At 45.7% G+C, this 13,161-nt stretch overlaps 1 protein-coding gene across 1 annotated transcript; it reads left to right on the top strand.

Annotated features, from left to right (window-relative positions):
- Nucleotides 1–9,794: 9,794 nt before the first annotated feature.
- On the top strand, nucleotides 9,795–11,394 carry LOC133747193 (fatty acyl-CoA reductase 1-like). The gene is given in 2 exon segments (XM_062175457.1): nucleotides 9,795–10,973; nucleotides 10,976–11,394. Coding segments are annotated over 2 exon segments (1,545 nt in total). The 5' UTR covers nucleotides 9,795–9,847.
- The last annotated feature ends 1,767 nt before the right edge of the window (nucleotides 11,395–13,161 follow it).

The raw sequence follows: 13,161 nt of genomic DNA, 5'->3' as shown, positions 1-13,161 counted from the left end.
TAAGCCAGTCCAAAAGGGACAAATATCATATGTTCTCCCTGATCGATGGCAACTAAACGAGCATCTAAAATGATATCCATTGAAGTGGAATGGACACTATGTGAAAAATTTTCATTCATTTGTTTATTTTTATTTGAAAGGCAGAGAGACAGACGAAGCGAACTCTTCTACCTGCTGATTCATTCCCCAGATGCCTGCAACAGTCAGGTCTGGATCAGGCCAAAGCTAGAAGCCAGAATTCCATCCAGGTCGCCACACGTGGATGGCAGGAACCCAAGTACTTGAACCATCATCTGTGGCCTCTTAGGATGCGCACTAGCAGGAAGCTGGATCAGAACCCAGACAGCCCGATATGGGAGATGCTGGCATCATAAGTGATAGCTTAGCTGTTGTGCCAAATGCAGTTTATTTAAAATGTTTACTTATATTTTCATTTTCATTTTATTTTAAAGTGGGAGAGAGAGAGAGAGAGAGAGAGAGAGAGAGAGAGATTGAGAGAGATCTTCCATCCAGTGGATGGAACTGGGACTAGGCCAAGCTGAAGCCAGGAGCACAGAACTCCATCCAGGTCTCCCACATGGATGGCAGAGACCAAATTACTTGGGCCATCTTCTGCTGCCTCCAGGGTGCACAAGAGCAGGAAGATGGGATTGAAAGCAGAGCTGGGACTCAAACCACACACTCCAGTATGGGACACTTGCAACTGCCCCTCCCTGCTCCGCCTTTCTAGTTTTAGGGAGAAAAGAAGATTCTCCATATACTTAGAAGTCTCCCTCTTGATGATCTTGGTTGGAAATTCAAAGCTAACTTTGGAGAGTCTTGAGTCCCCTTTACAGGAATGCTCCTGGAGCAGGCAGTGGTGAGACTCAGTCCTGCTGGGCTCTCAGAGCGCGCTGCTGGCCTCTGTTGGCTAGGCGTGGTATGACAAGCATGCTCTAGACAGCAGTGGTTTGGGCCCGAGAATGGGGAAACTGCTGCACTGCTGGCGCATGGTCCTCAGGCCAGCAGCCCTGGTCTCACGGAAATTTGAAAATCAGGAAGCATTCTGCACTTTTTAAAGATATATTTAGTTATTTAAGAGGCAGAAGTTCAGACAGAGAGGGAGAGACAGACAGAAAGGTCTTCCATCTGCTGGTTCACTCCCTACATGGGCAGAATGGCCAGAGCTGGGCCAATCTGAAGCCAGGAGCCAGGAGTTTCTTTTGGGTCTCCCACATGGATGCAAGGGCCCAATGCCTTGGGCCATCTCCCACTGTTTTCCCAGGCTAAAGCAGAGAACTGGATTGGAGGAGGAGCAACCGGAACACGAACCGGCGCCCCTATGGGATGCCGGCACTGCCAGCATTGGCTTAGCTACCACGCCACTGCACCAGCCCCAGTACCCTGCATTTCAGTCAGTTCCTTCACATGGTTCTTACCTGCCTTGGAGCCAGCGTCAATGGCAGGAGAGAGCAATGGCAGGAAGGGCTAACAATTCAGGTGAGCCCTTCTGTTTCCGGTTCGAGCCCTTTTGCACAGATGTGTAAACTGAGGCTGCCCCTCCCCCACAGTCCTGCTTCCTCTGTCTCCCACTTCCTACTTGTTCTGGTGAAGACGACTTTTTCCTCCCATGGGAACATTTCCACAAGGTCATAATGAAATGACAGGAAAACAAGATTCCTGTTACAGAAAACTTGCTTATTTTCTAGAGTGTGCCTGAGTTCTGGCTGCAACAGAAAAGGGTTCTGGGACTTTGACGTGAAAAATAAACAAATGAAATGTGTTAGGTGGGTCATGATGGTAGCTTATAGAACAAAGCTAAAAGCTGAACAATGAAGTCTCAGCGAGCGTAGGGTGGGTGGGGGAGCCGTGGGGGTCCTGAAAGGTACAAGGGGTTGGTGTATCCAGACCAAGGGCTTTGGGACACCTGTTGGTTCAGTCTTCACATTCTCGGGACAGAGAGTATGTTGTCCAGCTTGGCTTACTCCTAGCCTTTAGATAAAGAATGACAGGACATTTTGACTTCCAGATGAGTAAAAGTGTATCTGATGAGGAAGGCTAGATTCAGCAACTGTTCCAGCTCCATTCTGATGGTTGGGCATGAGCGTGTCATGTCTTCTGGTTGTCACATATTTTAACTGTCACTAGAGGGGGGATGGGTCCCCCAAGGAAACTTGAGTAGTTATAGCTGAAAAAGAAAGGGTTGTAGGTCGTTAAGACTGATCCCTGTTCTCTACGCACCCTTCTGTTGTGAGCAAGACACGCACCAAATTACTGATTGGTGAGGATGTTGAGATCATATTGACTGTCAAACGGATGTATCTATTACTGCAAGACATACCTTTTGTAACTATGATCATTATTGAGTTTTCCATGAGATCTTGGTGATCTCTGGTTCTTCAAGGCAAATCTACTTTCTATGACATCATCAAATTAAAACAGAAATCAAACAGTTGCAAGAGCCTCCCCTCTCCCAAGACCTCTGCTCTCCACCCCTCCTCCTTAATATTTTAATGTATTCATAGATGTTACGTAAATGGCAAGGATCTTTTCTTCCTTTTTAAACACAAGATAGGAAGAGAGATTGCATAGCTATAAAAATACACTCTGCCATGGGAGCCATGCGAGAGTTTGTTAGGAAAACACAGCAGGGGAATGCGTAGCTGCAGTCTCATAGCAACACGCGGTTGAACAATGCTCAGAGCTGAAGGATATTCCCTGGCGACAAATGCACGCCTGCAAAAGGAGACAATGCACAGAGTTACTTACTGTTCATTATGAGCAACAAAACCAGCCCGCGGGCAGCGGCAGTGGGTCTCAATCATGCAATTTATTGGGCCCTAGAACTCCCCAGGACTGACCTGTCCTTTCTGTCCTTGGAAAGCCAAACTGAATGATCCTACGTGTCACAGAGTGATCATCCCAGCAGCCCCCTCCAGGGGGGCTTCTTAGAGGTGATTTTTTCTAATGTTCTGCACACTGGTCAGCCTACAAATGAAGAATAGCAGTAACAAGAGCACACGGGGAGCAATGCTGGTGCCCCACACCTGACACACATAACTCCACACACACAGCTGGTGCAGTCAACCTCTTGGAAGGCTTATTTCTCTGCCTAGTGTATACTGTCTGAGGGAGCTAACATCTGGGGCCCAGGCAGCTAGTTCTTTTTTAATCTTCCTGCTTCAACTCCAGATCCAAGTGAATTATGTGTTTCTCTGCCAGAATGTACCCCTCCTCCCCAGGAAGCTAATGTTCCCCCCAGCCTCTGGAGTCCTGTTGGCTCTCTAGGAAGCATAACAGGTGCATGGCCGTAGTCACTTGGCTGAGATGGTTCAGAGCAGAATGAAGGAGAGGAGGTCCCTATCCTGGCTCATTGCCCCGCTCCAGAGTAGTCTGAGTCAGGAACTTAATTTGGCTGTACCTCAGTTTCCCCATTTAGACAATTAGGTGACTGTATTAGTCCATTTTGCATCACTATAATGAAATGCCAAAAGCTGGATAACTTGATACAGAACAGAGGTTTGTTTGGGCTCCCTGTTGAGGTTCATGGTTAAGAGCCTACACCTGGTGATGGCCTTCTTGCTGCCAGAGTCCTGGGACAGCCAGGGCATCATGTGGCACACACAGGAGGAAAAGAACCTGTCCTAAAACAGGAAGCCAGGGAATGAATCAGGAGCCAGGCTCACTTTTATGGGAGCTTACTCTCAGGGAGCACAGGGATCCCTATGAGAACTACCTTAATCTTTCTGAGTGCAGCTCCCCCAGTGACCCAAAGGCCTAAGGACGTCCTGCCAGGCCTCACTTCTTTTTTCTCTAGAAGCAGAGAGACAGACAGAGAGACAGGCATGGGAGTGTTCCCCAATGCTGCTTCACATCCCTAATTGCCTGCAACAGCCATGGCTGGGCTGGCCAAGCTAAGAGCTGAGATCTCAATCCAGATCTCCCATGTGGATGGCAGGGACTCAATTACTGGAGCCATCACAGGTCTTTAGGGGGAAGCTGGAGTCAGGAGTCAGAGCTGGGAATTGAACCCAAGTCCCAAGTATTTTGATGTGGGATGTGGGAGTCTTAACTGCTAAGCCAGGTGCCCTTCCCTTGGGCCCCACTTTTTAAAGGTTCCGTTCTTTCTCCCCATATCACCACCCTGGGAACTGAGTTTCCAACACGTGTCCTTGGGAAGGAAACCACATCCAAACCATAGTGGAGACTGATTTCTGTTATTCCTCGTGTGGCCCCTCCTGGTCCTCTTCGTGGTGGACTCCAAGGGTAGAAAACCAAGTCACTAAAAGTAATAGTAGAGCCACGTTTTCTGTGGTGAACACATACGGGCGCAGGAAGAAATGCACTTTTGTCCCTTGCCTTAGAACCCGCGACTCTGGTCCCTGGGCTTTGGGGAGCAGGTTCAGGAAGTGAGTCCTTGAGAGAGAATCGAGAAGTGTAAGACAAATGAACCCAAGAGCTTATCTTTGAAATACCAACTCCTGGCCTGGCCCCCGGCTCCACGCTCTGTCCTTTCTTTATCAGAACAAAGGAGCAGGGGGTAGCACTGAGGCCCCGCCCATAGCGCTTGTCTGTTTCTGTCTGGCATTGTCATCTCTGAATGCTGAGATGGTGGCTTATCAGGGATAAACACTATCCTGAGTGATTGAATTAAGATTGGGCAATATCTTGACAGGCGGGAATAATGGATGAACTCTAACATTTGAAATTTAATCAGGATAAATGGAAAATCTGGTCCACAGGTTCAGAATCCCAAGTGCACAAGAATCTCATGAGAGCGACCTAGAATGTTCAGTTTGCCCAACCTCAATCTGTGCCTGCAGGATCTCTTATCCCTCTCCCCACCTCGAAGCTAGCACTATGTGGACTGAAGCTGGTTAAAACTAAAGAAGAATCCATGGTACCTCTCTCAGGCCACACCTGCATCATTAGCATGATGGTCCCCTGGCCAGACCAGAAGGGGAAAATAGACCCCATAAGGGGAGCAGCCGCCCTGCCGGACAGGAAGGCCACAGGAGAATCCAGAAGGCAGCCAGAGCCTAAAAGATGAGTGAAGACAGCAGCAACCATAATGCAAAAACTCAGCCTCCCAGATTAGCTGGGAGAATTCAAATGGCTGGGAAAGACTCCCACAAAAATGTGAGAGGGGCTGGTGGGTTAAGCTACTTCCTGCAACACCAGCATCCCATGTCAGAGCACTGGTTCAGGTCCTAGCTGCTCTGCTTCTGATCCAACTCCTTCTGGTGCACCTAGGAAAGCAGTGGAAGAAGGCTCAAGTGTTTGGGCCCCTGACACCCACGTGGGAAATTGGGATAGAGTTATTGGTTCCTGGTTTCAGCTTGGCCATTTGGGGAATGAACCAGTGAATGGAAGAGTCTCTCTCTATGTCATTCTGCCTTTCAAATAAATGAAATAAATCTTTTTTTAAAAAAAGTGAGAGGCCAGCGTTGTGGTGCAGGAGGTTAAACTGCCGCTTGCAATACTGGCATCTCATGTGGGTGCCAATTTGAGTCCCAACTGCTCCACTTCTGATCCAGCTCCCAGCTAATAGCCTTGAAAAGCATTGGTGGATGGCCCAAGTCCTTAGGTCCCTGCCGCCCATGTGGGAGACCTGGGGACAGTTCCTGACTCCTGGCTTAGCCTGGCCTAGCTCCTGCCATTGCAGTCATCTGGGGAGTGAACCAGCAGGTAGATCTCTCTCTCTCTCTCTCTCTCTCTCTCTCTCTCTCTCTTTCTCTCTCTCCCTCCCTCCCTCTCTCCCTCCATCCCTCCATCCCTCCCTCTCTCTCTCTCTGTAACACTGCCTTTCAAATAAATAAATAAATCTTTTAACAAATGTGAGTCAGTGGATCAGAAGTACAAGACAGCAAGATATTAAGACGGTTTCAAAGAACTATGGGTAAGCAGCCAAGAGCAAGAAGAAATTCTCTGTAGGTTTAACAGAGATTATGAGTCAAGTTGGGGGGTTGTGGATTGTGAAACAGAGACAGGGACATAATCCATTTGCATCAAGGGGATGGGCTTGTGGCCTTCTGTTAGACTGGCAACAAAAAAGTGTTCAGTGAATTCTCCAGCAATTGGGGAAAACATCCCAGTATGTGTGCAGACTGATCCCTTGATGTAGCCTCATTCTCTGGTGTGCAGCATCGTTGTTCTGAGCTTATCCAATTTCTTTCAGGTCAAGTATCCTTTAACAAAAATACCCTTTAAAAAAAAAGACCCTACAATTTGCTGAAGCCCAACCTGTATGCAGAAACACGCCCATATCTAAATGGACGGCTTGAAGAATTTTCGCAAACTAGACACACCGGAGTCAGAGTCCAGGCTGAGAAAAGGAACAGAAGCAGAACTGCGGAAGCCCCTCACTCTCCATTCCTGTCGCTGCCTCTCCTCGAGGACAACGTCTATCTCCAACTCTAACGGCACAGATGGATTTTGTGCTTTCTTTCTTTTTTTTAAAGATTTTAAAAATTTATTTATTTGGCAGGCATAGTTACAGATTCTGTGTGTGTGTGTGAGAGAGAGAGAGAGAGAGAGAGGCAGAGAGAAAGGTCTTCCTTCCATTGGTTCACTCCTCAAATGGCCGCATCGGAGCCAGAAGCTTGGGCCATCTTCTACTGCTTTCCCAGGCCATAGCAGAAAAGCAGAGCAGCCAGGACTCGAACCAGTGCCCATATGGGATGCTGATGCTTCAAGCCAGGGCGTTAACCCGCTGCGCCACAGCGCCGACCCCTAGGTCACACTTTCTAGTGAGCATATGCATGCCCTTTTCCAGGGCTTGTTTTTTGTAACGGAGTGGAATTACCGAGTCACATGCACACCCAATAACCAACAAATCCACTTCTAGGAAAATTTCTATTGCACATAGAGATGAAACAGATAAAATCAATAGTAACCTTACTTAACTAAAGGTAAGGAAAAAGAAAGTTTTTTTTATTCATTGGGATGACTTGTATGTATTGTGCTGAAAGGTTTGTAATATTCAAGGATATTTGCATTTTATTTATTTATTTTTAAAGATTTATTTGAAACAGTTACAGAGATGTGGAGAAACACAAAAAGATCTTTAATCCTCTGGTTCATTCTCCAAGAGGCTGCAGTGACCAGGGCCAAGACAGGCTGAAACTAGGGGCCAGGAGCTTCATCTCCCACATGGACTCAGGGGCCCTAACACTTGGGCCATCTCCCACTGCTTTCCAGCCATTAACATGGAGCTGGTTGGAAGTAGAGCAGCTGGGACATGAACCAACACCCACAGGGGATGCCCGCTTTGCAGGCAGGGGCTTTACACTCTATGCCACAATGCCAGCCTCTTGCATCTTATATTTTTAAAAAAGATGTATTTTATTTATTTGAAAGGCAGAGTGACAGAGAGAGTGAGAGTTTCATGCCCCAAATGGCCACAACAGCCAGGGCTGGGCCAGGTCAAATCTAGGAGCCTAGAATTCCACGTGGGTCTCCTAAGTGGGTGACAGGCGCCTAAGCACTTGGGTCATCTTCCACTGCTTTCCCAGAAGTGTTAGCGGGGAGTCAGATGAGAAGCAGAGCACCTGGGACTTGAACCAGCGTTTCAATACGGAGTGCTGGTGTCACCGGCAGAGGTTTAAACTGCTAGGCTACAACACTGGCCTAGGATATTTGCACTTTAGAATGTTACAGAGTAGCCTTTTGATTCCAATTTAGGATGTATAATTTGGTCATTGATTTCACATTTGTGATTTTAAGTTGAAAGTTATTAGAGAACTGGGTTAAATTGGTAAATATTAGTCTCTTAAGCAGAATTCAGTATGATGTTTGATTTATTAGATTTTTGAGAGTTGTTAAGTACCTGTGGAGGTTTTGCTCTTGAGTTCAGAAGATAATATCTAGGACTCTGTGAATTCCATTTAAAATGCTTAAGGGGATTTAGTTAAATTTTGAGTTTATTATTATTTGTATTTTTTTATTTGAAAGGCAGAGTTACAGGGAGAGAGAGGAGAGACACACAGAGAGATCTTCCATCCTCTGGTTCACTCCCCAAATGGCCACAACAGCTAGAACTGGGCCAGGAGCTTCTGCTGGGACTCCCACATGGGTGCAGGGGCCCAGGGACTTGTGCCATCCTCTGCTGCTTTCCCATCCCACATTAATGGGGAGCTGGATTGAAAGTAGAGCAGCCAGGACCTGAACTGGCACCACACTGGATCCTGGTGGGATGCTAGCATCACAGGCAGTGGCTTTACCAGCTATGCCACAGTGCTGGCCCCTAGCTAAGTATATACATGGGACTGGTTGCTTAAGGACCTTGAGTTTGCTCCATTTGAGTTGAGAGCCTTTGCCCATGCACCTCTCCCCCTTTTAAAGATTTATTTATTTGAAAAGCAAAGTTACAGAGAGGCAGAGGCAGAGAGAGGTCAAGGTCCTCCATCCGCTGGTTTACTCCCCAGATGGCCATAATGGCCAGAGCTATGCCAAACTGAAGCCAGGAGCCAGGATCCAGGAGCTTCTTCTGGGTCTCCCATGTGGGTGCAAGAGCCCAAGGACTCAGGCCATCTTCCACTACTTTCCCAAGCCATGGCAGAGAGCTAAACCATGAGTGGAGCAGCTAGGACTCAAACTGGTGCCCATTTGGGATGCCGGCACTGCAGGGCATGGCTTTTACCCACTATGCCATGGTGCCACCATGGACCCCTTTTCAAGTGATTTTTTTTGTTTTTTGTTTTTTGTTTTGTTTGTTTTTGACAGGCAGAGTGGACAGTGAGAGAGAGAGACAGAGAGAAAGGTCTTCTTTTTCCGTTGGTTCACACCCTCAATGGCCGCTGCAGCCGGTACACCATGCTGAAGCCAGGAGCCAGGTGCTTCTCCTGGTCTCCCATGTGGATGCAGGGCCCAAGCACTTGGGCCATCCTCCTGCACTCCTGGGCCACAGCAGAGAGCTGAACTGGAAGAGGGGCAACTGGGACAGAATCCGGCGCCCCGACGGGGACTAGAACTTGGGGTGCTGGCGCCATAGGCGGAGAATTAGTCTATTGAGCCGCACCGCCGGCCATTCAAGTGATTCTTAAAATATGCTAAAGTTGGGGCTCACACAGTGGTGTAGTAGGTTAAGCCTCTGCCTGTGGTGCTGGCATCTCATATGGGTGATGGTTTGAATCCTTGCTGCTCCACTTCTGATTCAGCTCCTTCCTAATGGCCTGGGAAAGCAGTGGAAGATGGGCCAAATGCGTGGGCACCCACATGGGAGACCTAGAAGAAGCTCCTAGCTCTTGGTTTTAGCCTAGCCTAGCCCTTGCCATGGCAGCCATTTGGGGAGTAAACTAGCAGATGGAGAACCTCTGTCTCTGTCTCTCCCTCTTTCTATCTGTAATTCTTCCTTTCGGATAAATAAATAAATATTTAAAGAATATGTTAAAATTATGAATGAAATAATTCCTCTAATGTGAACTGAAAGGTTTAAAAGAAGTATCTTCTTAAAAATTGTACATCCATGGAGCTTATCTCAAGGATGCCTGGAAGCTTCCAGAGGACTGCTCGGGCCCAGAGAGATCTGGGAAACAGCATCGAGGAGCCCCCTGTAGGCAGCACCCCGGGGAGGCCACTGGCCTCATCCAGGAGGATCACTGGACAGAAACGGGCAGGGGGCTGTCACATGACCAGCACTTCTGATTAAACATGGGGGATTGAGCTCTAATACACATATACATGAGAGGACTTCAAAAGGTCCCTGGAAAATGGAATTAGAAGATAAGTTTATTGAGCTGGGTGTTTGGCACAGCAGTTAAAACACCATTTGGGGAGTGAGGAGAGCGTGACGGCGGCGGCAGTGGCGCAGCCATCGCTGGACGGCCAGGGGGAAAGCGAGGCCCGAGCCTCTGCATCTAGGGTCAAAATGGTCTCAATCCCAGAATACTATGAAGTCAAGAATGTTCTGCTCACTGGAGCTACTGGCTTCCTAGGAAAAGTGCTTCTGGAGAAGTTGCTGAGGTCTTGTCCAAAGGTGAATTCAGTATATGTTTTGGTGAGGCAGAAAGCTGGGCAGACCCCTCAAGAACGAGTGGAAGAAATCTTGAGTGACAAGCTGTTTGATCGATTGAGAGATGAAAATCCAGATTTTACAGAGAAAATAATAGCAATCAACAGTGAACTTAGTCAACCTAAACTGGCTCTTAGTGAGGAAGATAAAGAGGTCATCATAGATTCTACCAATATTATATTCCACTGTGCAGCCACTGTAAGGTTTAATGAAAATTTAAGAGATGCTGTTCAGTTAAATGTGATTGTTACAAGACAGCTTATTCTCCTTGCACAACAAATGAAGAACTTGGAGGTGTTCATGCATGTATCTACAGCATATGCCTACTGCAATCGAAAACATATTGATGAAGTGGTATATCCACCCCTTGTAGACCCCAAGAAGCTGATTGATTCTTTAGAGTGGATGGATGATGGCCTAGTAAATGATATCACACCAAAGTTGATAGGAGATAGAACTAATACTTATATATACATGAAAGCGTTGGCAGAATATGTTGTACAACAAGAAGGAGCAAAGCTAAACGTGGTGATTGTAAGGCCATCGATTGTGGGTGCCAGTTGGAAAGAACCTTTTCCAGGATGGATTGATAACTTTAATGGACCAAGTGGTCTCTTCATTGCGGCAGGGAAAGGAATTCTTTGAACAATGCGTGCCTCCAACAATGCCCTTGCAGATCTTGTTCCTGTAGATGTAGTTGTCAACACGAGTCTTGCGGCAGCCTGGTATTCCGGAGTTAATAGACCAAGAAACATCATGGTGTACAATTGTACAACAGGCAGCACTAATCCTTTCCACTGGGGCGAAGTTGAATACCATGTAATTTCCACTTTCAAGAGGAATCCTCTCGAACAGGCCTTCAGATGGCCCAGTGTAAATCTAACCTCCAATCACCTTTTATATCATTACGGGATTGCTGTAAGCCACAAGGCCCCAGCATTCCTGTATGACATCTACCTCAGGATGACTGGAAGAAGCCCAAGGTGATGAAAACAATAACTCGTCTTCACAAAGCTATGGTCTTTCTTGAATATTTCACAAGTAATTCTTGGGTTTGGAATACTGACAATGTGAATATGTTAATGAATCAACTAAATCCTGAAGACAAAAAGACCTTCAATATTGATGTACGGCAATTACATTGGGCAGAGTATATAGAGAACTACTGCATGGGAACTAAGAAATATGTACTGAATGAAGAAATGTCTGGCCTCCCTGCTGCTAGAAAGCATCTCAACAAATTGCGGAACATACGTTATGGCTTCAATACTATTCTTGTGATTCTGATCTGGCGCATTTTTATTGCAAGGTCACAAATGGCAAGAAACATCTGGTACTTTGTGGTTAGTCTGTGTTACAAGTTTCTGTCATACTTCTGAGCTTCTAGCACTATGAGATACTGAAGACCAAGAATTTAGCATTAGAACATCTGTCTATGTATATGGTGGTCTAAATGCGCAAAATGTAAAATGTACTTAAGTCATCTCACCTTTTGTCAAGACATTAAACCATCTTAGATTGGAGTATGGAGTAAATTACGGTACATTTTATGTAACATTTTAATGTTTATGCTCATGAAACTTAGTGAACACGCTGTGGTATGCCAGCTCAAATTTACAGTTGCCACCAAAACCATGACTTAACATTTTGATCCTTGGAAGAAAGAAGTAGAGATGAGAGCAGGGTGGGGAAATAGGAACACTGTGCAGTTCTGGAACATATTAATCAAAATATACCTTAACAGTGAATTTCTAATTCAAATATTCACTGCAATGGAAAGCATCTATTTGAACAGGGATACTAGATACGTTGGTAGATAGTTGACTCTTCAATGTTTGATTTTTTTAGTCTGCTAAAGTGGGTTTCGGTTTTGTTAAAATTATGTTCAGACTATTTTCACATCATCCTCTAAGTTCTTGAGTGTATAAAACATGACAGACATGTTCTCATTTTTTGTTTTCTGGTAAACATCTGGTGCATATCATTTTTCTATAAGCAATTTGTTACTGTCCTAATCTGAAGGCTGCCTATTATTCTGAAGAACCTACTTGCTCTAAATGGGTTTGAGAATCTGTATGAATATGTGCTATGTGTTTTTTTAAAGAAAAGTAAAAAAAAAATCAGTCCAACTGTTAGTATCAGAAGGAATAGGAATACATTTTTCTTGTCCACATTATGATCAGACAAGAACCAGTCCTGTGATGTTGTGTTGATGTTTTGAAGCAGGAAGCTTTCTTGTAAGAAGTGGGAGTGGGGACTGAGTCACCATACCTGTGCTCACTTCCCTTTTTAAATTTTACTCATAGGACTCTTAAAAGACATGTGGTGTCTTCTAAATGAAATCTGAAAGTACATTATTACTGACGAATGTATTTGCAGGTAGTAATAATAGTAAGAAAATGTCCTCGTGTGTAAACACATACTAATTTTGACCTTGAAAGCTGAATTCCTTCAAGAAAAATAAAATAATGAATAAATACTATGTATAAAATTAAATAAAGGACTTTATTTACATACCAAAAAAAAAAAAAAACCACCATTTGGGACACTTGCATCCCGCAGAGTGTCTGGATTTCAGTTCCCACTGATTCTGATTCCAGTTTCCTGCTAGTATGCACTCCGGGAGGCACAAGCACTGGGCCCCTTGCCACCTGTGTGGGAGACCTGGATAGAGTACCAGGCTCCTGGCTTTAGCCTGGCCCAAAGCATTTAGGAAGTGAACTAGTGGTTGGAAGATTTCTCTTTGTGTTAGTCTGCCTTTCAAATAAATAAATGTTAAAAAAAAAATCAGGCACCAACATATGACACAGAGGATTAAGCTGCTGAATTGCAACACTTGCATCCCCTACCTGAGAGCAGTCCCAGCTCCTCTGTTCTGATCCAGCTCCCTGATAATGCACCTGGGGAGGCAAAGGAAGATGGTTCAAGCACTTGGGCACCTGCTATCCACGTGGGAGACCAGGATGGTGTTCCTGGCTCTGGGCTTCAGTTTGGCCCAGACCTTGCTGTTGTAGCCATTTGAGAAGTGAGCCAATGATAAAAGATCTCTGTCTCTCTCTGCCACTCTGCCTTTCAATTAAATTAATCTTAAAAAATAAAAAAAAAATCAAGGTGCTGCAAGTTGGAGTCTTGTTTCTCTGCTTCTAGAATGGCACCTTCAACAGTACATC

Source organism: Lepus europaeus, chromosome 2 (genome assembly GCF_033115175.1).
Source record: "Lepus europaeus isolate LE1 chromosome 2, mLepTim1.pri, whole genome shotgun sequence".
Lineage (NCBI taxonomy): Eukaryota > Metazoa > Chordata > Mammalia > Lagomorpha > Leporidae > Lepus > Lepus europaeus.
The sequence above is the reverse complement of the archived record's forward strand: the minus strand, read 5'-3'. Positions and strand labels throughout refer to the sequence as shown.